Source organism: Anopheles arabiensis, chromosome 2 (assembly GCF_016920715.1).
Source record: "Anopheles arabiensis isolate DONGOLA chromosome 2, AaraD3, whole genome shotgun sequence".
Taxonomy (NCBI): Eukaryota; Metazoa; Arthropoda; class Insecta; order Diptera; family Culicidae; genus Anopheles; species Anopheles arabiensis.
The window spans coordinates 13,696,987-13,720,724 of NC_053517.1; the positions used below are offsets into that span (position 1 = coordinate 13,696,987).

The window sequence follows — 23,738 nt, forward strand, 5'->3', positions numbered from 1 at the left end:
TCCCACAGCTATGAGAACTCCTGGAAAAGCTTGTATGATGCATTTCCCGTACCTTAGTTTTATACATCGCTAAGTAAACGTTCGATCGCGAACGTTGGTTTCCCGTTTAACTAGTGAAAATAGGAAAGGTGCAATAATAACATTAAAAAACCACACACACTTTCATTGTTTATCCTCCTATTTTGTCCCCCTTTCTTGAAAGTCTATTTCTATCCGCTACCTTTTGTTCCTAAGTTTCCTAAAATTCATCCCGCCCAACGTCGCCAATGCAAAACTTAGTACTAAAACGTGTCTTTTGGTGTAAAATGCAAATAAACCAGCACAGCAAATACACACCAGGGCGTTGAATTTATTGCTGCTTATCACGCTTATCACATCCCCACGTGCAGCACCTGCAGTGACTTTTTCTTCTTCGCCTTCTTGTCCTTCTTTTCCTTTTTGCTCTTCGTCGCGGGCTCCCCGCCTTCCTCCACGGCGGCACGATCGAGATCGACGTTCAGAATCGCCTCACAGCTCGGGTAGAGGGTGAAATCGCTCGTCCGGAGCGGCCGTTTGCCGATCAGCTTCACGATCGGCTCCTGCCGCAGTGCCAGATCGAGCGATTCCTGATGCGTCAGCTGGTTGAAGCGCTTGGCTGGGATTTTAAGTATGCAACACTCCGCACCGTTGATCTGCAAAACGAGAGCCAAAACAATCAATAAATGGCCATTCCTCTTTAAATCGTGTGTCTGCGTTTTTTGGAAAGAAAGAAAAAGGCACCTTAAAGGTAAGATCGAGCGGAAACTCTTCGTCGATTTCGGGCCATCGTTGCTCAAACACTGTACCGTCCCAGCGCAGACCAGTAGCGTCGTCATCCACACGGTGCGGTGCCGTTGCAAGCTGCTCCCACAGTTCCGCCGCAAAGTGGGGTGCCATCGGGGCAAGCATAATGATCTGGGCGGCCAGTGCCCGTTCGTACTGTCGGCCGTAGCTCACCACGGCCGGCGGGGCACGCCGGATCGCGTTCGTCAGGCCCTGCATCTTCGAGATGCCCACGCTCAGCTGGTGCGAGTGGCGGTAGTTGAAGGTTGCACCGGCGGTGAAATAGTTCCGTGCGTCCCACAGCTTGTGCTCGTGCTCGGTAAACTCGGGCGTTGGTGTCGGTGCGCCTGAGCTGGGATCGATGTTTGCCCTCGCCTCCCGGAAATCGTACATCGTCAGCCAGAGCCGTTTCTGCCAGTTCAAAATGCCCGGGAATGCTGCAATCAATAAGAAATAAAGACATTAGAATGAATTTCATTAATAACGGTAAGTAATCCATCTACTTACTCGCTTCGGACCAGTTCCGGTGCGATGTCGGCGCAACGTCGGCCAGCAGGATCAAGCGCAACGCATCGCAACCGTGCTCCCGCAGCACCTCGAGCGGATCGACACCGTTGTGCTTGGATTTGGACATCTTTTCCCACAGCATCGTGACCGGTTCGCCCGTCGCCCGCTCAATCGCTTTGTTGGCCTTCTCATTCACGATCTCGACCTCCGCCGGTGGAATGTACTTCCCATTGCTGGCCACCCGGTAGGATCGGCCCATCACCATGCCCTGTACGAGCAGCCGTTTGAATGGTTCCGGCGTCGGCAGCAAACCCTTGCCGTGCAGATAGTGTGCGACGAACCGGGCATAGTACAGATGTAGCACCGCGTGCTCCTTTCCCCCGACGTACAGGTCCACCGGCATCAGCCGGTGCGCAAGCGCACTATCGAACATTTCCCGCCGATTGTGCGCGTCCAGGAAGCGCAGAAAGTACCACGAACTGTCGACAAAAGTGTCCATCGTGTCGGATTCTCGCCGACAGTCGGCCCGTTGGCAGGTGGGACACACCGCCCGCAGCCATTGCTCGTTCTGGGCCAACGGAACACCGACCGAATCTGTGGGCAACCGTACGGGGAGATCTTGTTCGGGCACTGGCACCGGACCACAGCTCGGACAGTGAATGATCGGTATCGGGGTGCCCCAGAACCGTTGCCGTGAGATGAGCCAATCGCGTAGCTTCGAGCTGACTGGATGACCGCCGATTCCTTGCTCGAGCGCTTTGCGGACTATTTCCTCCCCAGTGCTGGCAGGGCTCGGTGTGTTTTCCTTCAGCTTTAATCCACATTTGGTCGCTAACTGCCGATTCGATTCGCTCTCGACCGCCAAATAGGTGTCGCAACCCTCCGGGAAGGTGACCGCTTCCGTTACGATCACTGGCAGCACATCCCCGGTGAACGGATTCTGTACGGTAACGTTCTCCAGCAAGCAATCGGTTTGTTTAGCCGTGTTCAGTAGATTCGTCGGATGAATAGCAATAAATAGGGCCCGTTCCAGCTCGACCGGATCGCTAGTCCACACGGCAATGCTCTTCATCTTGTGCTCTCCAACCAGCGGCAGCTCGAACGCATATCCCTCACACTCGCCGATCCAGTGCCGCTGCAGCTTTATGATATCCTTCCAATCTTCCAGCCCCGGATCGCTTAAACCCTCCAGCAGCGGTTTGGCGAACCGGGTCGTCTTCACGAACCATTGGCGCAGCACCTTTTTCTCCACCTTCGCGCCCGACCGCCAGGAGCAACCGTTATCGTCCACCTGCTCGTCGGCCAGCACGGTCTCATCGACCGGGTCCCAGTTGACGAGTGCTTCCCGCTGGTACGCCAGCCCATCCCTGTACAGCATCAGAAACAGCTGCTGCGTCCAGCGGTAGTACTCCGGCTGGCAGGTAGCAAACTCTCGCTCCCAGTCGAAGCTGAACGCAAGCATTTCTAGTTGCTTACGCATCTCCCCAATGTTCCGGTGCGTCCACGTGTCGGCCGGGATGCGCCGCTGCATGGCAGCATTCTCCGCCGGCAGCCCGAACGCATCCCAACCCATCGGGTGCAGCACGTTCGCACCGTTCAGCCGGTAAAACCGGGCCATCGCATCGCTGATCGTGTACACCCGCACGTGGCCCATGTGCAGGCTGCCGGAGGGATACGGAAACATGGCCAGCACGTAGCGTTTCGGTTTAACCGTGTCGGCAGGGTCGAACCGGCAGTCGCCCAGCTTGTTCTGCCACTTCCGCTCCAGCTGATGCTTCATCTCCGGCGTCAACTCGCGGCATGTCTGGCAACGGATGGTAAATGATGTAATCAATCAGTGAGTCGTTTGCGTTTTGATAGTTACCGTCAATTGTCCGACCGCGGAACAGAAGTGCCTTCGCCCTTTTGACCATCTTCCCAAAAGCGATACGTGAAGAAATCGCATGTTTTCACACCGAGCACAATCCCACAACAAACTTTTCCGCACACGGATGACATAACGCGCGAGAGCTGTCAAGCTGGGCCAGGGTTTCGTCGATTCGGATGCGAATGAGGGAAGCACAACAAACGACCCGATAACCAGCGGCAACCGGCATCAGCTGTTCAGTTTGATCGATTGTTGTTGTAAACAACGTGCTGCATCTCGCTCTGCCGGTGAAATGGCATGATTTGCAATCGACCAAAGCTACAAGGAAAAATAACGGATCGTTGGTCTTGAAAATGGAAATCTTTTGCTAATGTTGACTTTCAATTTACTTGAAAAATAATTGAATCTTGATGATAAATTGGTTGCATTTTGATCTGCTATGATTATTATTGATACTTTCATGGGATTTTTGCTTAATTTAATGTGTATTTTTTATAATTTTTATATCTTTTGCAATATAATTATCAAATTGATATCAACAACACAATCATCAGAGGATTCCTTCTAATTACTTAAAAAATGGGAAAAAATAATATTTGAAGTACATTTTACAATTGAAAATTTCTTTCAACCTCCTTAGCAGTGTACATTTTTGTGTTCTTTTTTCATTTTTCTACGAATTGTGCAATTGTCAAAGTGTAAGTTTAGAACGCCAGTTTCAAGGTTTCATATTTCAATTCAAACGTTACGCAGCTGCTGGTTATCTGACAAATCGAAAATTATCCAATTATTTGGACATTTTTTATTAATGATTTTAATTTTAATTAAATGTCAGCTTTACTTAATTTCACCACCACGAAAAAGAGATCTAAAGTTGAAAAAATGCATGCCACTTTTCTTCCGACGCCTCCCCAAGGTCATATAAACACAAACGCCTGCTCGCGAACTGTCAACCAAGCCGCAACCCAAGGCCGCCATCTTTCTTTTCACTTTGGTCCCAGCTTTGCGACGTGCAGACGTGTCTGCGCGTTCCAATAAGTATCAATTTTGTGTGAAGAGAAAAGTACTCAAAGTTTAATTTTTGTGTTTGTGTGACGTTCAAAAGAAGAGTTCATCCGGCTACGTAAACAGTCGCCACGATGGGTGACTCGCTCGAGGCAACGATGCCCAGCATGGGCAGCGAGCAGCCACCATCGGTGGAGCCGGAGGCGGTAGCCATTATCGATTTCGACAACTTTTCCAACTATCTCCGCAAGGCGATTACGGTGCTGCTGCCGGAGGACGATATGAAATCGTTCGGTCCGCTGAACGCTGCCCTCGAGGACAGTGTTAATCAGGACTGCATTCGAAAGTTCATCTCGGATCCGCAAACGCAGGCCCTGTACATCCAGCGGAACTGCTTTAAAGGTAGGGGGAGCATAGGGGGGATGCTGACGTATCACGTCATCAGTAGGTGTTTGCTTCTTCGCGCAGGTTGGGCGTGTTCGTGGGAGAGAGCGAGTCAGCCGATAAAGATGAAAGTTTATGGGCAATCATGACTCATCGGCATAGGCGTTGCATCGCGTTGCATTTGGGGATGTGTGTTGAATTTTTTTGTCTTTTTTTTCTTTCCACCCCTCCATAGATGATGAGAATGAACCACCGACCGAGGGTGAGGAAGAGAAGGACTCCATTACGTACTACTTCGGCAACGATGTGCACTTCACCAACCAGCGTATGGCTTCGCTGGTGTGCATCAAGCGTGGCGCGATGATTGAGGCGGACAAGTCGATCCACTCGCAGGTGCGGCTGATCAACTTTTCCGAGGGCTCGCCGTACGAGACGCTGCACGCGTTCATCAGCAAAACGCTTGCGCCGTTCTTCAAGAGCTACGTGAAGGAATCGGGCCGCGCGGACCGCGACGGCGACAAGATGGCACCGTCGGTCGAGAAGAAGCTGGCCGAGCTGGAGATGGGATTGCTGCATCTGCAGCAGAACATCGACATCCCGGAGGTGACGCTCAACATCAACAGCACGGTGGCGCAGGTCGTGAAGAAGTGTGCGGACGAGCAGCGCAAGGCGAAGATTACCGACTTTGGCGACAAGGTGCAGGATTCGACCTTCTTGAACACGCTCCAGAACGGTGTGAACCGGTGGATTAAGGAGATCCAGAAGGTGACGAAGCTGGATCGCGATCCGTCCTCCGGCACGGCGCTGCAGGAGATTTCCTTCTGGCTGAATTTGGAGCGTGCGCTGCACCGCATCCAGGAGAAGCGCGAATCGCCGGAAGTGGCGCTGACGCTGAACATCCTCAAGCACGGCAAGCGCTTCCACGCGACCGTCTCGTTCGATACGGACACGGGGCTGAAGCAGACGCTCGCGATGGTCGCGGACTACAACCCGCTGATGAAGGACTTCCCGATCAACGATTTGCTGTCGGCGACCGAGCTCGACAAGATCCGGCAAGCGGTCCATTCGATCTTCAACCATCTGCGCAAGATCCGCAACACCAAGTACCCGATCCAGCGCTGCCTGCGCCTGATCGAGGCGATCTCGCGCGATCTCAGCCAGCAGCTGCTGAAGGTGCTCGGCACGCGCCGCCTGATGCACATCCCGTTCGACGAGTTCGAGCGGGTGATGAACCAGTGCTTCGAGGTGTTCAGCTGCTGGGACGACGAGTACGACAAGCTGCTCGGTACGCTGCGCGAAATCGTCAAGCGCAAGCGCGACGAGCACATCAAGATGGTGTGGCGCATCTCGCCCGCGCACAAGATCCTGCAGCAGCGCATGGAGCATATGCGCAAGTTCCGCCGGCAGCACGAGCAGCTGCGCACGGTGATTGTGCGTGTGCTGCGCCCGACCCGTCAACCGTCGTCCGCTCTGTCCGCGGCCGGCGACACCGGTGTCGGTGGCGAGGGCAAGCAGCCGTACAGTCTCGATACGGCCGACGCGAACGCGATCGAGGAGGTGAATCTGGCGTACGAGAACGTGAAGGAGATCGAGTGCCTGGACATCTCGAAGGAGGGCTCGGAGGCGTGGGATGCGGCGATCAAGCGCTACGAGGAGCGCATCGACCGCGTGGAGGCACGCATTACAGCCCATCTGCGCGATCAGCTCGGTACGGCGAAGAACGCGAACGAGATGTTCCGCATCTTCTCGCGCTTCAATGCACTGTTCGTGCGGCCGCACATCCGTGGGGCGATTCGCGAGTACCAGACGCAGCTGATACAGCGTGTGAAGGACGACATTGAGGCATTGCACGAGAAGTTTAAGGTACGGTGGGAAGGGGTTTGCCTTAAATGGAAGTTTCCCCTAACGCTGGTGTTCTTTTTTCTCTCTCTCTCGTTCCAGGTGCAATACCCGCAAAGCAAAAGCTGTCGCCTGTCGGTGGTGCGCGATTTGCCGCCCGTTGCCGGTTCAATCATTTGGGCGCGGCAGATCGACAACCAGCTCACGATGTATCTGAAGCGCGTCGAGGATGTGCTCGGTCGTGGCTGGGAATCGCACATCGATGGCCAGAAGCTGAAGGCGGACGGGGATAGCTTCCGGGCGAAGCTGTCCACGGCCGAGGTGTTCCAGGACTGGGCTCGGAAGGTGCAGGAGCGCAACACCGGCATCACCGGGCGGATCTTTTCGATCGAAGCAACGCGCTCGAGAACGGGCCGTGGCAATACGTTGCGCCTGCGGGTGAACTTCCTGCCGGAAATCATCACCCTGTACAAGGAGGTGCGCAATCTGAAGAGCTTGGGCTTCCGGGTGCCGCTGGCCATCGTGAACAAGGCGCACCAGGCCAATCAGCTGTACCCGTTCGCGATTTCGCTGATCGAAAGCATCCGTACGTACGAGCGCACGCTGGAGAAGGTAAGTGCGCACTGTACGCCGCGTGTCCGACAACCAAACTTTATCATTTGTTCTTTACAAGTCTCTTCAAACCTTCGCCTATCCATCTCCCTTTGGACTGAACACACACATTTTGCAAAGTGAAATGAAAAGAAAAACCCATACCACCCATATGATCGCCACTTTCGAAACAATATGGCGCTCTGCTCATTCCATTCTACACTCCTGTTTGGCTAAGAACAAGAAATTCTCTTCAATATGTGACGAAATTGTGCTTTTATCTCACTTCTTCACCGTAATCGTAAAATTAAACAAACAAAACACACACACACGATCCAACACCCATACAACCTCATTAGAGTTTTACCATTGTCAATCACAGTAAGAATCTCGTATCCTTAATTTGTTCTTCCATGCAGCTAAACAATAGGACATTAGCACAAAATTCAGTATTTAAGGTAGCGAACCGCTAAAACCAGTTTTCCTAGCCTATTTGCCTATCTTGTTCTTTTGTTGAAAGGCTTACATTTTGCTCTTGTTTTGTTTTGATTTCCCTGTTTTTCGTAATACCCTATTTGTTGTTCTGTGTTGCTGGTACTGCTCAGGTTGCAGCACTTTTCTTGTTCCTTTGCTCGATTGCTCGACTTTGTATCGATCGTACTTGAATGGTTGTCGTTGCTTTAGTTATTGCTTCCTTTTGCCATTACGGAATGATATGCTTATCTACTTTGCTTATATCGTATTTAGCCTTTTCTTCCTTTTGTTATGAATTTTCTATCGTTTTGGAGCTTTTATTCCATAAAATTTGAAATTTATTTTTCATTTACATGAAACAATTGGCGCAAAGTGGCAAAATTGTACAACATTGATGCTTTACAAAAGTAATTTCTGGATGTTTTATTTCTCTTTCTAATCATGTTGCTTCATATAGTAATGCTATTATCTACTGTTGCACGAAACTGCTACAAAATCGAATTGTGCTCAACATTAAAATAATTCTATTGTTCGAACAAACCCCACTTCCCGCTGTGCGTGTTCATTTGCTAACATTTATCTCTCTCTCTCGTGTTTCCCCACACCCACCGACGTAGATCGAAGACCGGGCCAGCATCATTCCGCTGGTGGCTGGACTGCGCAAGGAGGTCCTGTCGCTCATCTCCGAAGGCATTGCGCTCGTGTGGGAGAGCTACAAGCTGGATCCGTACGTGCAGCGCCTGTCCGAGAACGTGGTATCGTTCCAGGAGAAGGTGGAGGATCTGCTCGTGGTGGAGGAGCAGCTGGATGTGGACGTACGCTCGCTCGAAACGTGCCCGTACAGTGCGGCCACGTTTGCTGACATACTGTCCAAGATTCAGCACGCCGTCGACGATCTGTCGCTGAAGCAGTACTCCAATCTGCACGTGTGGGTCGCCCGGCTGGACGAGGAGGTGGAGAAGAAGCTGGCCGCACGGCTGCAGGCCGGCATCCAGGCGTGGACCGACGCGCTTACGGGCAACAAGAAGGAGGTCGACCTTTCCATGGACACGGACGCTCCGACGCAGCCCACGATTCGCCCGGGCGGGGATCCGCAGATTCAGCGCGCGATTCACGAGATCCGCATCACCAACCAGCAGATGTATCTGTACCCCTCGATCGAGGAGGCTCGCTTCCAGATCATGCAGCAGCTGTTCGCCTGGGAAGCGATCGTGACGTCGCAGACGCGCCTGCAAAGCTCGCGCTACCAGGTCGGGCTGGACAAGCCGGTCTCGCAGACGTACCGCAATCTGCTGACGAAGCTGCCGAACAAGCCGGACCCGCTGGAGGGTGCGTACGCTGCGATCGAGAACCAGATCGGCGACGTGCGCAGCTACGTCGACGAGTGGTTGCGCTACCAGAGCCTGTGGGATCTGCAGGCGGACATGCTGTACGGCCGGCTCGGCGAGGACATCAACCTGTGGATCAAGTGTTTGAACGATATTAAGAAATCGCGCACCACGTTCGACACGTCCGATACTAGGCGCGCGTACGGTCCGATCGTGATCGACTACGCGAAGGTGCAGGCGAAGGTAACGCTCAAGTACGACTCCTGGCACAAGGAGGCGCTGAGCAAGTTCGGCCAGCTGCTCGGCAACGAGATGAGCACGTTCCACTCGAAGGTGTCGAAGAGCCGCAGCGATCTGGAGCAGCAGAGCATCGAGGCCGCCAGCACGTCGGACGCGGTGTGCTTCATCACGTACGTGCAGTCGCTCAAGAAGGAGATGCTCGTGTGGGACAAGCAGGTCGAGGTGTACCGCGAGGCGCAGCGCATCCTCGAGCGGCAGCGCTTCCAGTTCCCGAACAACTGGCTGCACGTGGACAACATCGAGGGCGAGTGGTCCGCGTTCAACGAGATCATGAAGCGGAAGGATTCCGCCATCCAGACGCAGGTCGCCAGCCTGCAGGCCAAGATCGTGGCCGAGGATAAGGCGGTCGAGACGCGCACGGTCGACTTCCTGAACGACTGGGAGAAGAACAAACCGACCGGTGGGCGCACCCGGCCGGACGATGCCCTGCAGCAGCTGCACATCTTCGAGACCAAGTTCTCGCGCCTGAAGGAGGAGCGCGACAACGTGGCGAAGGCGAAGGAAGCGCTCGAGCTGCAGGAATCGGCCATCCCGAACAACAGCACCGAGCGCATGTCGGTGGTGCTGGAGGAGCTGCAGGATCTGCGCGGCGTCTGGAGCGAGCTGTCGAAGGTGTGGGCCCAGATCGACGAGACGCGCGAAAAGCCGTGGCTGTCGGTGCAGCCGCGCAAGCTGCGCCAGTCGCTGGAAGCGATGATGAACCAGCTGAAGGAGCTGCCGGCCCGGCTGCGCATGTACGAAAGCTACGAGTACGTGAAGAAGCTGCTCCAGAGCTACATCAAGGTGAACATGATGATCGTGGAGCTGAAGTCGGACGCGCTGAAGGAGCGCCACTGGAAGCAGCTGACCAAGCAGCTGCGCGTCAGCTGGGTGCTGTCCGACCTGACGCTCGGCCAGGTGTGGGACGTGAACCTGCTGAAGAACGAGTCGATCGTGAAGGACATCATACTGGTGGCGCAGGGCGAGATGGCGCTGGAGGAGTTCCTGAAGCAGGTGCGCGAGAGCTGGCAAAACTACGAGCTGGACCTGATCAACTACCAGAACAAGTGCCGCATCATCCGCGGCTGGGACGATCTGTTCAACAAGGTGAAGGAGCACATCAACTCGGTCGCCGCGATGAAGCTGTCGCCGTACTACAAGGTGTTCGAGGAGGAAGCCCTCACCTGGGAGGAGAAGCTGAACCGCATCAACTCGCTGTTCGACGTGTGGATCGATGTGCAGCGCCGCTGGGTCTATCTGGAGGGTATCTTCTCGGGCAGTGCCGACATCAAGACGCTGCTGCCGGTGGAAACGTCCCGCTTCCAGAGCATCAGCTCGGAGTTTTTGGGCCTGATGAAGAAGGTGGCCAAATCGCCGAAGGTGATGGACGTGCTGAACATTCCGGCGGTGCAGCGGTCGCTCGAGCGGCTGGCCGACCTGCTGGGCAAGATCCAGAAAGCGCTGGGAGAGTACCTCGAGCGGGAGCGTACCTCCTTCCCGCGGTTCTACTTCGTCGGCGACGAGGATCTGCTGGAGATTATCGGTAACAGCAAGAATGTGGCCCGGCTGCAGAAGCACTTCAAGAAGATGTTTGCCGGCGTGGCCTCGATCCTGCTGAACGAGGACAACACGGTGATTCTGGGTATAGCGTCGCGCGAGGGCGAAGAAGTGCGGTTCATCAAGCCCGTCTCGACGATCGAACATCCAAAGATCAACGAGTGGCTGTCGCTGGTGGAGAAGGAAATGCGTTTCACGCTCGCTTCCTACCTGGCCCAGGCGGTGCAGGACATCAAGCAGTTCAAGGACGTGATCGATACGCAAAAGTACATGGAATGGTGCGACAAGTACCAGGCGCAGATCGTTGTCCTGGCCGCACAGATCCTCTGGTCGGAGGACGTCGAAAACGCGCTGCAGCAAACGTCCGAAGGCAACGGTGGCACCGGGGGCAACGGCAAGGACAAAACCCCCCTGCACCGCGTGCTCACCACGGTCGAGACGACGCTGAACGTGCTGGCCGACTCGGTGCTGCAGGAGCAGCCGCCGCTGCGCCGCAAAAAGCTCGAACATCTCATCAATGAGTTCGTGCACAAGCGCACGGTCACCCGGCGCCTGATCGCCCACGGTGTGAACAATCCGAAATCGTTCCACTGGCTGTGCGAGATGCGCTTCTACTTCGACCCGCGCCAGACGGAGGTGCTGCAGCAGCTGACGATCCACATGGCGAACGCGCGCTTCTACTACGGCTTCGAGTATCTGGGCGTGCAGGATCGGCTGGTGCAGACGCCGCTCACCGATCGCTGCTACCTGACGATGACGCAGGCCCTGGAGGCGCGGCTCGGCGGATCACCGTTCGGGCCGGCCGGTACCGGCAAGACGGAATCGGTGAAGGCGCTCGGTAATCAGCTGGGCCGCTTCGTGCTCGTCTTCAACTGCGACGAAACGTTCGACTTCCAGGCGATGGGCCGCATCTTCGTCGGCCTGTGCCAGGTCGGCGCCTGGGGCTGCTTCGACGAGTTCAACCGGCTCGAGGAGCGCATGCTGTCGGCCGTGTCGCAGCAGATCCAGACGATCCAGGAGGCGCTGAAATCGCAACAGGACGCCAACCGGGACGCGCAAAGCATCACGGTCGAGCTGGTCGGCAAGCAGGTGCGCGTGTCGACCGATATGGCCATCTTCATCACGATGAATCCGGGCTACGCCGGGCGCTCCAACCTGCCGGACAATCTGAAGAAGCTGTTCCGCTCGCTCGCCATGACCACGCCCGACCGCCAGCTGATCGCGGAGGTGATGCTGTTCAGCCAGGGCTTCCGCACGGCCGAGAAGCTGGCGTGCAAGATCGTGCCGTTCTTCAAGCTGTGCGATGAGCAGCTGTCCAACCAGTCGCACTACGACTTTGGGCTGCGTGCGCTCAAGTCGGTGCTGGTGTCGGCCGGCAACGTCAAGCGCGACCGCATCATGAAGATCAAGGACACGAAGAAGCAGCAGGGCGAGGAAAACATCGACGAGGCGTCGATCGCGGAAAATCTGCCCGAGCAGGAGATTCTGATCCAGTCGGTGTGCGAAACGATGGTACCGAAGCTGGTGGCGGAGGACATACCGCTGCTGTTCTCGCTGCTGAGCGACGTGTTCCCGAACGTGGGCTACACGCGGGCGGAGATGAAGGGGCTGAAGGACGAAATTCGCAAGGTGTGCTCGGAGGAGTATCTCGTGTGCGGCGAAGGGGATGAGCAGGGCGGCGCCTGGATGGAGAAGGTAAGATAAGGGACGATAGAATAGCGATCACGTTACACACTGGCATTTGCTGTAAACAGTTCTTATGATAAACTAGAATGAATAACTAAATTCTTCGATAGCAAACCTGGGGGAACTAAACTTGTAAATAGATCGATAACACTTGCTCTGCATTATGACTCTACTAACCAATCTTTCAATATGATCAGAATTGCAGCAATGCTGAAAAGGTTTTTAATTCAGGGGATTTTCAGTTTACCGTTGCGGCAATTAGCTATTAGACTGAAAAAACGAATGTAACATTAACTCTGTACAGGGAATCATTCAAACATCCATCATGTTCATCCATATACTTTAGTTATCCAAACTAATATTTGCGGGCCTTTCCCACAAAAGAAGCCCCTTGTACGGCGAATAACTAACCTGTTCTTGCCCTTTTCTTTCTCACCTAATCCAACGCTTTATTTACAAAATACGCAAACACAAAAAAAATATCAAAACTATCCACCGTACCGAAATCCGCCTGCAAAAAAATGTAAAACACAAGGGATTCGGCGAAACGTGGGTTGACAAAGTGAGTGCAATTAATCGTTAAGAAGCCCATAAGTATACACCCGCTTGTGGTTATGAGTTGTTTGCGGTTTATGCTCCCTCTTTCCCCCCTAATTTGCTTCCTGTTTCCGTGTACGCGTTTAAGTTTTCTTTTTGTATTAAGAGTTTCCTTTTGATTTTTAAAATTCCAATCATCATTTTTACACAGTGGATATTGGTACTGTCAAAATTCGAAAAGATAATCCATTTTGATCTAACGCCATTTTTAGGGACATTTAGCTCTTAATGCCGGGTTAATGGCTGGCTGGCTGGGTCACCCGCCACCGTGTAAAAATGAAGAACAGTAACCGAGTGTCTCTATTTTGTGTGCCCGTGTGTGAGTGCGTGTGTATGTGTGTGTGTGTGGCTTGAGTTTTGCATTTTCTCCTTGTAAATGTGCTTGGCGCGATATACGCACTCGCTCGATCACCGCTAATCGTCTGTACCCTCATTTACCACCGTTTTCCAGGTTCTGCAACTGTATCAAATTTCGAACCTCAACCACGGTCTGATGATGGTCGGCCCGTCCGGGTCGGGCAAGTCGTCCGCCTGGAAGGTGCTGCTGAAGGCGCTGGAGCGCTTCGAAGGTACGGAGGGTGTGGCGCACGTCATCGACCCGAAAGCCATCTCGAAGGAGGCCCTGTACGGTGTGCTGGATCCGAACACGCGCGAATGGACGGACGGTCTGTTTACGCACATACTGCGCAAGATCATCGACAATGTGCGCGGCGAAATTAACAAACGCCAGTGGATCATCTTTGACGGCGACGTCGATCCGGAATGGGTGGAGAACCTTAACTCCGTGCTGGACGACAACAAGCTACTGACGCTACCGAACGGCGAGCGGCTGTCGCTGCCACCGAATGTGCGCATCATGTTCGAGGTGCAGGATCTGAAGTACGCCACGCTGGCCACCGTGTCCCGCTGCGGCATGGTGTGGTTCTCGGAGGACGTCCTGTCCACGGAGATGATCTTCGAAAACTACATGTCGCGCCTGCGGCACATTCCGCTGGAGGACGGCGAGGAGGAAAGCTTCAGCGGGCAGCCGAAGGGCAGCACCGAGAAGGAGGACGAGGTGACGCCCGCGCTGCAAACGCAGCGTGAAATTGCGGCCCTGCTGCAGCCGTACTTCAGCTCGGACGGGCTCGTGGTGCGCTGTCTCGAGTATGCGATGGGCCAGGAGCACATCATGGACTTTACGCGGCTGCGGGCGCTTAGCTCGCTGTTCTCGATGCTGAATCAGGGCGCACGGAACGTGCTCACGTTCAACCAGCAGCATCCGGACTTCCCGGTGCCGCCGGAGCAGCTGGAACAGTACATCCCGAAGCTGCTGATCTACTCGATGCTGTGGTCGTTCGCGGGCGATTCCAAGCTGAAGGTGCGCTCGGATCTGGGCGACTTCCTGCGCAGCATCACCACGGTAACGCTGCCGGCGCAGGGCGCCAATCCGATCATCGACTACGAGGTGAACATCCAGGGCGACTGGGTGCCGTGGTCGAACAAGGTGCCCGTCATCGAGATCGAAACGCACAAGGTGGCGGCACCGGACGTGGTCGTGCCGACGCTCGATACGGTGCGGCACGAGTCGCTGCTGTACACGTGGCTGGCCGAGCACAAGCCGCTCGTGCTGTGCGGTCCGCCCGGTTCGGGCAAGACGATGACCCTGTTCTCGGCCCTTCGCGCCCTGCCCGACATGGAGGTGGTCGGGTTGAACTTCTCGTCCGCCACCACGCCGGAGCTGCTGCTGAAAACGTTCGACCATTACTGCGAGTACCGCAAGACACCGAACGGGGTGGTGCTCGCCCCGGTACAGCTCGGCAAGTGGTTGGTGCTGTTCTGCGACGAAATCAATCTGCCCGACATGGACTCGTACGGTACGCAGCGGGTCATTTCGTTCCTGCGCCAGCTGGTCGAGCATAAGGGCTTCTACCGTGCCGCGGACCAATCGTGGGTGTCGCTGGAGCGCATTCAGTTCGTGGGAGCCTGTAACCCGCCGACCGATCCGGGTCGTAAGCCGCTGAGCCATCGCTTCCTGCGCCACGTGCCGATCATCTACGTGGACTACCCGGGGGAGACGTCACTCAAGCAGATTTACGGCACGTTCAGCCGTGCGATGTTGCGCTTGATGCCGAATCTGCGCGGCTACGCCGAACCGCTCACGAACGCGATGGTCGAGTTCTATCTCGCGTCGCAGGATCGGTTCACGCAGGACATGCAGCCGCACTACGTGTACTCGCCGCGTGAGATGACCCGCTGGGTGCGCGGCATCTGTGAGGCGATTCGCCCGCTGGACAACCTGCCGGTCGAGGGGCTGGTGCGGCTGTGGGCGCACGAGGCCCTGCGCCTGTTCCAAGACCGGCTGGTGGAAGAATCGGAACGCCGCTGGACGAACGAGAACATCGACCTGGTGGCGACGAAACACTTCCCGAGCGTCGATCGCGACAAGGCGCTCGCCCGCCCGATCCTGTACAGCAACTGGCTGTCGAAGGACTACATGCCGGTCAACAGGGACGAGCTGCGTGATTACGTGAAGGCGCGGCTGAAGGTGTTCTACGAGGAGGAGCTGGACGTTCCGCTCGTCCTGTTCGACGAAGTGCTCGAGCACGTGCTGCGCATCGATCGAATCTTCCGCCAGCCGCAGGGCCATCTGCTGCTGATCGGTGTGTCGGGCGCGGGCAAGACGACGCTGTCCCGCTTCGTCGCCTGGATGAATGGGCTGTCCATCTTCCAGATCAAGGTGCACAACAAGTACACGAGCGAGGACTTCGACGAGGATCTGCGGTGCGTGCTGCGCCGGTCCGGCTGCAAGGATGAAAAGATCGCCTTCATACTGGACGAGTCGAACGTGCTCGATTCTGGGTTCCTGGAGCGCATGAACACGCTGCTGGCGAACGGTGAGGTGCCCGGGCTGTTCGAGGGCGACGAGTACACAACGCTCATGACGCAGTGCAAGGAGGGTGCGCAGCGCGAGGGCCTGATGCTGGACTCGAGCGACGAGCTGTACAAGTGGTTCACGCAGCAGGTCATGCGCAATCTGCACGTCGTGTTCACGATGAACCCGTCGACCGACGGGCTGAAGGATCGGGCCGCTACCTCGCCCGCTCTGTTCAATCGCTGCGTGCTGAACTGGTTCGGCGATTGGTCCGATTCGGCCCTGTTCCAGGTGGGCAAGGAGTTCACCATCCGGGTGGACCTGGAGAAGCCGACCTGGTCGGCGCCGGACTTTTTCCCGGCCGTGTGTCCGCTGGTGTCGAACACGCCGTCCCACCGGGACGCGGTCATTAATAGCTGCGTGTACGTGCATCAAACGCTGCACAAGGCGAACGCACGGCTGGCCAAGCGTGGCAGCCGCACGATGGCCATCACACCCCGCCACTATCTGGACTTTATCCATCACTTTGTGAAGCTGTACTCGGAGAAGCGCAGCGATCTGGAGGAGCAGCAGCTGCATCTGAACGTCGGCTTGAACAAGATCGCCGAAACGGTCGAGCAGGTAAGAAAGGGAGAGATAGACGGCACAAAAAGGACACATTAAAGCTAATCGATTGCCGCTTTAATGGATTTTAGGTTGAGGAAATGCAAAAATCACTCGCAGTGAAATCGCAGGAACTGCAGGCCAAGAATGAGGCGGCCAATGCCAAGCTGAAACAGATGTTCAAGGATCAGCAGGAGGCGGAAATAAAGAAGGTGCAGTCGCAGGAGATTCAGCAGCAGCTGGCCGAGCAGACGGTAAAGATCGAGGAAAAGCGCAAGGACGTAATGGCGGATCTGGCCCAGGTGGAACCGGCCGTTATCGACGCACAAGCCGGTAAGTACTGTGCTACGGGTGCGGGAGGAGGGGGGATTTTTCCGTGTTTTACTGTTTTCAGGACGCGTGTCAAATGCTAAGACGGCACATGTGTGTACCCACCACCAACACACTTTTTATTGTAATAATCTCAAACTGTTTAATTTTCGTGTTTTGTTGTTGTGTCGATCGAATTTTGTCACAAACCCCGACCAACACCTCTCAGCCGTGGGCAACATTAAGAAGAAGCAGCTGGCGGAGGTGCGCACGATGGCGAATCCGCCCCTTCCGGTCAAGATGGCGCTTGAGTCAGTGTGTCTGCTGCTCGGGGAGGACGATCGGGGCGGCGATTGGAAAGCGATACGCGCGATCATGGTGAAGGATAGCTTCATCGCGTCGATCGTCAAGCTGGACACATCGCACATTACGTAATTATCATGATTTGGGGTTTGACGCCCCTTCCCCCCATAGCTCGACACGACGCTCGGGCGCCCCATTTTCTTCGTCCTGCTTCTTTTGGGAGGAGGAAAAGGGGCCACCGTGTTCGTTCGATCGGACAAGCGCAAGCGCATTATAGCCTCCATCCGCAATACTCTCTATTGATAATGGCAAACACTCATCCGTAACCGTTCCGGCGGCTTCTCGTGACTAAATTGCAAAGGTGGTGCACACGGAAAAACTTGACAAACGAAAAGAAAAGGGAAGATGCTAAATCTAAATAACCCAATCGAAATTTGAGTTATTATTGTTTTAGGCAGCACACCAGCATGATGAAGTGTTTTGTCAAGGGTTCCGTTGCACCGCCAAACTATGTATCCGTGTTTGTGACTCATTTTTAACAGCTTGTTCTTCACCAGCTTTTTCCCCCACACGTGGTCAACTGTCTGCAGCGCTGTATTCGTGCTGCAAACATGGCTTTGGCTGTTACTTTACTTACCGTTTGCACTATATGCTACTATAATCGAACATAATGTACGCTGGCTTCAACGATTTCTTATGCGATTTCAAATCAGGGTGTGTGGGTACAACAACAGAACGACGGCTGTGTGTGTATGTGTGTATGTTCCGTAATATAACAATCGCCGTAATGGGTGTGATGATTTGCTCCTGGCTCAAAGTAGAGCCACATACTTACCCGTTATGTTATGGCAATGGAAAAAACAACAACAACATATATGTTTAACGTATGTTTAATGATCTGAACCAGTTTTCTAATAATTAAATGTCTTCTTTTATCTTTTTACTTCTCTCTCTCCCTCTTTTTCTCTTTCTTCATCTTCTAATCTTAAACGATTAACGAACTCTTGCGTGCCCTTCAAATGATAATTTCCAAACTCCGATTACTTTCCTACACCGACTCTTGATGCGCAAACTGTGTAATACAATAATCTCTCTGTTCTGTTAACACCATCTCACAACATGAACGTTTCGTAATCCAAAAACACTAATCTCTTTCCAAACGCGGAACCGTTAACAACAAAAAAACTCCAAAACATACACCCACCCACCCACCTACCCACTTACCCCACCGTGCAGCGGTAAAGTCGATCAAGAAGCAGCATCTCGTCGAGGTACGTTCGATGGCGAACCCACCGGCCGTGGTAAAGTTGGCGCTCGAATCGATCTGTCTGCTGCTAGGCGAGAACGCATCGGACTGGAAATCCATTCGTGCCGTTATAATGCGGGAAAATTTTATCAACTTGATTGTGTCCAATTTCAGTACCGAAGACATAACGTAAGCATGATCTCTGAATCACTCTCCCTCTCTGTTTTTTTCTTCACATTCCCTCTCTGTTATATTTGCTCCCGTGTTTTTTTTTCTTTCTTATCCTTCCTTTTGGTTGTTTTTTTTTTCTCACATTTGTGGTTTGATTGTTTTAGAAAAATCATCCTTTCTTCTTTTGTATTTATTTTATTTGTTTCCTTTGTTCGATTGGAGTGTTTTTTTTAATCATGTTTTCCCTTTAAAATTGTGTGAGTTAATTCACATTGGAGTTAGTGTGAAAGTGTCTAGTGAGCACTGAACGCCACCCATCCTTGGAAGTAGCAATAGTAGTAACCTTTCTCACTACTAGGGTGAACTCCTCTGTCCCCCTATCAGTATATAGCAGTGCACTATCTTATTTCTAGTAGATGTAGAAGACGTAGAAAATGGATTTAGTGTGGGCCATTCTTTATCCTTGTGCGACACATCTGCGTGCGTGTGTTCCTTTCCGCATGGCGTGTGTGACTGTAAAAAGCAATTACTTTCAAGATCAATTACCTTTTTTGTGTTGTTTTTATTTTATTTAATAATTTACATTAAAAAAAAAACCCCTATACAATCCGCGGCACATTACAACTACTACCGATGTCCGTTCGATTTATTAAGGGATACTGTGTGTGTTTTTTTTATTCTGTTCCATTCCAACAGCAACTACTTTAAGTGAGTTGATCTTTTCAAGAGATGCTTACTTACCGCCTGTAAATAGCCTGCACGACACTTACTAAGAAAGTTGCTTTTTACACACATATATATGAATATTACGCATTAACATTAAAATTAAGAATTAAAATGGTCGCATTCGGTTCTAAATTGTTCGTTTGTGCCTCTATTTATTAATTTCCTTTCTGGACTGCGATCATAACACGCGCACGTAACACAATGCTTCTAAAGTTTGCCTATTTGCCTCACCTTGCATGCCATACAATTGCTTGTACCACGCTTTCCGTTGCGCTTTCCGACCCCTGTCCGAAACAGTACGCTAATATGATTTTTTCCTTTCCTCTTCTCCGACTTCCCGGCGAGCACAGCGATGAGGTGCGTGAAAAGATGAAATCGAAGTACCTGAGCAATCCGGACTACAACTTCGAGAAGGTGAACCGTGCCTCGATGGCGTGCGGTCCCATGGTGAAGTGGGCGATCGCGCAGGTCGAGTACGCGGACATGCTCAAGCGCGTGGAGCCGCTGCGCGAAGAGCTGAGCTCGCTGGAGCGCCAGGCGGACACGAACATCAAGCACGGCAGGGAGGTGAAGGAGCTGATCGCGCAGCTCGAGCAGAGCATCGCCGCGTACAAGGAGGAGTACGCGCAGCTGATCTCGCAGGCGCAGGCGATCAAGACCGATCTCGAAAACGTGCAGGCGAAGGTGGACCGTTCGATCGCGCTGCTCAAGAGCTTGGTGATCGAGCGGGAGCGCTGGGAGGCGACGAGCGAAACGTTCCGCTCGCAGATGTCCACCATCGTGGGCGACGTGCTGCTGTCGGCCGCCTTCATTGCGTACGGCGGTTACTTCGACCAGCACTACCGCAGCAACCTGTTCTCGACCTGGTGCCAGCATCTGCAGGCGGCCAACATACAGTTCCGGGCGGACATTGCCCGCACCGAGTATCTGTCCAACCCGGACGAGCGGCTGCGCTGGCAGGCGAACGCACTGCCGACGGACGATCTGTGCACGGAGAATGCGATCATGCTGAAGCGCTTCAACCGCTACCCGCTGATCATCGATCCGTCCGGGCAGGCGACGGAGTTCATCATGAACGAGTTCAAGGACAAGAAGATCACCAAGACCAGCTTCCTTGACGATTCGTTCCGGAAGAATCTCGAGTCGGCGCTGCGCTTCGGCAATCCGCTGCTGGTGCAGGACGTGGAGAACTACGACCCGATACTGAACCCGGTGCTGAATCGCGAGCTGCGCCGTACCGGTGGCCGCGTGCTGATTACGCTCGGCGACCAGGACATCGATCTGTCGCCGTCGTTCGTGATCTTCCTGTCGACGCGCGACCCGACCGTCGAGTTCCCGCCCGACATCTGTTCGCGTGTGACGTTCGTGAACTTTACCGTCACGCGCAGCTCGCTCCAGTCGCAGTGTCTCAACCAGGTGCTGAAGGCCGAGCGGCCCGACATCGACGAGAAGCGGTCGGATCTGCTGAAGCTGCAGGGCGAGTTCCATCTGCGGCTGCGCCAGCTGGAGAAGAGCCTGCTGCAGGCGCTGAACGACGCGAAGGGTAAGATTCTAGACGACGATTCCGTCATCACCACGCTGGAAACGCTCAAGAAGGAGGCGGCCGACATCGGGCAGAAGGTGGAGGAGACGGATAAGGTGATCGGCGAGATCGAGACGGTGTCGCAGCAGTACCTGTCCCTGTCGCAGGCCTGCTCGAACATCTACTTCACGATGGACAGCCTGAACCAGGTGCACTTCCTCTACCAGTACTCGCTGAAGATGTTCCTCGACATCTTCAGCACGGTGCTGCACAACAACCCGAAGCTCGAGGGCAAATCGGACCACACGGCCCGGCTGCTCATCATCACGTCGGACCTGTACCGTGTGTGCTACGATCGGGTGGCGCGCGGCATGCTGCACGCGGACCGGCTCACGTTCGCCATCCTGCTGTGCCGCATCCATCTGAAGGGCACGGCGGAACCGAACCTCGACCAGGAGTTCAACTTCTTCCTGCGCAACAAGGAAGGCCTGGTGGCGTCGGCCAGCCACGTCGATGGCGTCAGTGCCGAGCAGCTCGAGTCCGTCACCCGGCTGGCGACGCGTTTGCCCATCTTCCGCAAGCTGCTCGACAAGATCAAATCCATGCCGGAGCTGACCGCCTGGCTGCAGCAGGGCTCGCCCGAACAGAACGTTCCCGTGCTGTGGGATGAATCGAAGGCGCTGTCGGCGATTTCGGCCGCCATGCATCAGCTGCTGCTGATACAGGCGTTCCGGCCGGATCGTGTCATTGCCGCGGCACACCTGTTCGTGTCGACCGTGCTGGGCGAAGACTTTATGCCGCAGGCCGAGAAGGAGCTCGACTTTGCGGCCTGCGTCGAGAAGGAGCTGACCAGCAACACGCCGGCCCTGCTCTGCTCGGTCACCGGGTACGATGCGTCGTCGCGCGTCGACGATCTCGCGGCGGAGCTGAACAAGCAGATCTCGAGCATTGCGATCGGTTCGGCGGAAGGCTTCAACCAGGCGGAACGGGCCATCAACATGGCGTGCAAGTCGGGCCGCTGGGTGCTGCTGAAGAACGTGCACCTGGCCCCCCAGTGGCTGGTGCAGCTGGAGAAGAAGCTTCACTCGCTGCAGCCCCACTCCGGCTTCCGGCTGTACCTCACGATGGAGATCAACCCGAAGGTGCCGGTGAATCTGCTGCGTGCCGGTCGCATCTTCGTGTACGAACCACCGCCAGGCATTCGGGCTAATCTGCTGCGCACGTTCTCGACCGTGCCGGCCGCCCGGATGATGAAGCAGCCGAGCGAGCGCGCCCGGCTGTACTTCCTGCTGTCCTGGTTCCACGCGATCGTGCAGGAGCGGCTCCGGTACGTGCCGCTCGGATGGGCGAAGAAGTACGAGTTCAACGAGTCGGATCTGCGCGTCGCCTGCGACACGCTCGACACGTGGATCGACGCGACCGCCATGGGCCGAACGAACCTGCCGCCCGAGAAGGTCCCGTGGGATGCGCTGGTGACGCTGCTTTCGCAGAGCATTTACGGTGGCAAGATCGACAACGATTTCGACCAGCGGCTGTTGGCTTCGTTCCTGTCGAAGCTTTTCACGGCGCACAGCTTCGAGGCAGAGTTTGCACTCGTCGCGAACGTGGATGGTGTGGCCGGTGGACCGAACGGACAGCGTCACATTACCATGCCGGACGGTACGAGGCGCGATCACTTCCTGAAGTGGATCGAGGCGCTGGCTGACCGGCAGACGCCATCCTGGCTCGGACTGCCGAACAACGCGGAGAAGGTGCTGCTAACCACGCGCGGCACGGATCTGATCAGCAAGCTGCTCAAGATGCAGCAGCTCGAGGACGACGACGAGCTGGCGTACAGCAACGACGAGAGCCTGGATACGATGCAGACGCGCCAGGAGGATGGCCGGCCGTCGTGGATGAAGACGCTGCACAACAGCGCACTGACCTGGCTGGAGCTGCTGCCCAAGAGTCTGGCCACGCTGAAGCGCACGGTCGAAAACATCAAGGACCCGCTGTACCGGTACTTCGAGCGGGAGGTCTCGAGTGGCGCCAAGCTGCTGCAGACGGTCGTGAGCGACCTGCAGGACGTGGTGTTTATCTGCCAGGGCGAGAAGAAGCAAACCAACTACCACCGGACGATGCTGAGCGAGCTGGTGCGCGGCATACTGCCGGCCGGATGGCGCCGCTACACCGTCCCGGCGGGCTGCACCGTCATCCAGTGGATCACGGACTTTAGCCAGCGCGTCCAGCAGCTGCAGAAGGTGTCGACGCTGGTATCGCAGGCCGGTGCCAAGGAGCTGCAGAGCTTCCCCGTCTGGCTGGGCGGCCTGTTCAATCCGGAAGCGTACATTACCGCTACGCGCCAGTGCGTCGCGCAGGCGAACAGCTGGTCGCTGGAAGAGCTAACGCTCACCGTAACGATCACGGAAAGTGGCTCCGACAGCTACGACAACCTGAAGGACAGCAGCTTCGGCGTGTCGGGTCTGAAGCTGCAGGGCGCTCAGTGCAAGAACAACCAGCTGCTGCTGACGTCCGCCATCATGACCGAGCTGCCGCTGACGCTGCTCAAGTGGACGCGCATCGATTCGGAGTCTGCCCGCGCCACGAAGCTCACGCTGCCGGTCTACCTGAACTCGACGCGCGTGGAGCTGCTGTTCACGGTCGACATGACGGTAGCGCCGGGCCAGGATCCGCACAGCTTCTACGAACGCGGTGTCGCCGTGCTGGCTTCAACTGCTTTGAACTAAACGGGATGGGAGGGCAGCAAGCAAACACACGTGCTGCGCTTTTCACACACATGTCTATCACACACCGATATCATCACACAACAACTAAACGGTGCATAAAAAAGGGTTATTGGGAATCATGCTATTTATCTTCATTTAACACATTTACGCATGTTGACATGCACGTATTTAGAGAGAGTAAAAAAGTGGAATTACATACAATTATCCAACGGCTAGTAAAATTATTAACTCCCTCGTTCTAAGAATGGAGGAGGAGCTTTGCTTACTCAATTCATACATATATTCAAATATACTTCTCATGCAAACAAAAATACAATGCGAGTTTTCATTCATGTCGATTAAAAGTAAAGAAAAAAAACATTC

At 54.7% G+C, this 23,738-nt stretch overlaps 2 protein-coding genes across 8 annotated transcripts; one reads left to right on the forward strand and one right to left on the reverse strand.

The window, feature by feature from the left end:
• Nucleotides 1–160: 160 nt before the first annotated feature.
• On the reverse strand, nt 161–3,314 carry LOC120896095 (probable leucine--tRNA ligase, mitochondrial). The gene is made up of 4 exons (XM_040299949.1): nt 3,173–3,314; nt 1,309–3,112; nt 760–1,238; nt 161–671 (listed from the first exon to the last, which is right to left on the reverse strand). Exons 1-4 carry the CDS (start codon nt 3,251–3,253, stop codon nt 372–374), a joined length of 2,664 nt encoding a protein of 887 aa, XP_040155883.1. The 5' UTR covers nt 3,254–3,314; the 3' UTR covers nt 161–371.
• Nucleotides 3,315–4,157: 843 nt separating this feature from the next.
• On the forward strand, nt 4,158–23,686 carry LOC120896150 (dynein heavy chain, cytoplasmic). 7 transcript variants are annotated; one of them, XM_040300066.1, is made up of 10 exons: nt 4,158–4,582; nt 4,800–6,427; nt 6,506–7,015; nt 7,414–7,452; nt 8,086–12,327; nt 12,854–12,880; nt 13,367–16,390; nt 16,465–16,705; nt 16,911–17,112; nt 19,478–23,686. In XM_040300066.1, the coding sequence occupies exons 1-10, from the start codon at nt 4,315–4,317 to the stop codon at nt 23,373–23,375; spliced, it is 14,079 nt and encodes a 4,692-aa protein (XP_040156000.1). In that variant the 5' UTR covers nt 4,158–4,314; the 3' UTR covers nt 23,376–23,686. The 7 variants fall into 7 exon arrangements, with proteins under 7 accessions (XP_040156000.1, XP_040156001.1, XP_040156002.1 ...); XM_040300067.1 differs by lacking the exon at nt 16,911–17,112 and adding an exon at nt 18,221–18,419; XM_040300068.1 differs by lacking the exon at nt 12,854–12,880.
• Nucleotides 23,687–23,738: the final 52 nt, after the last annotated feature.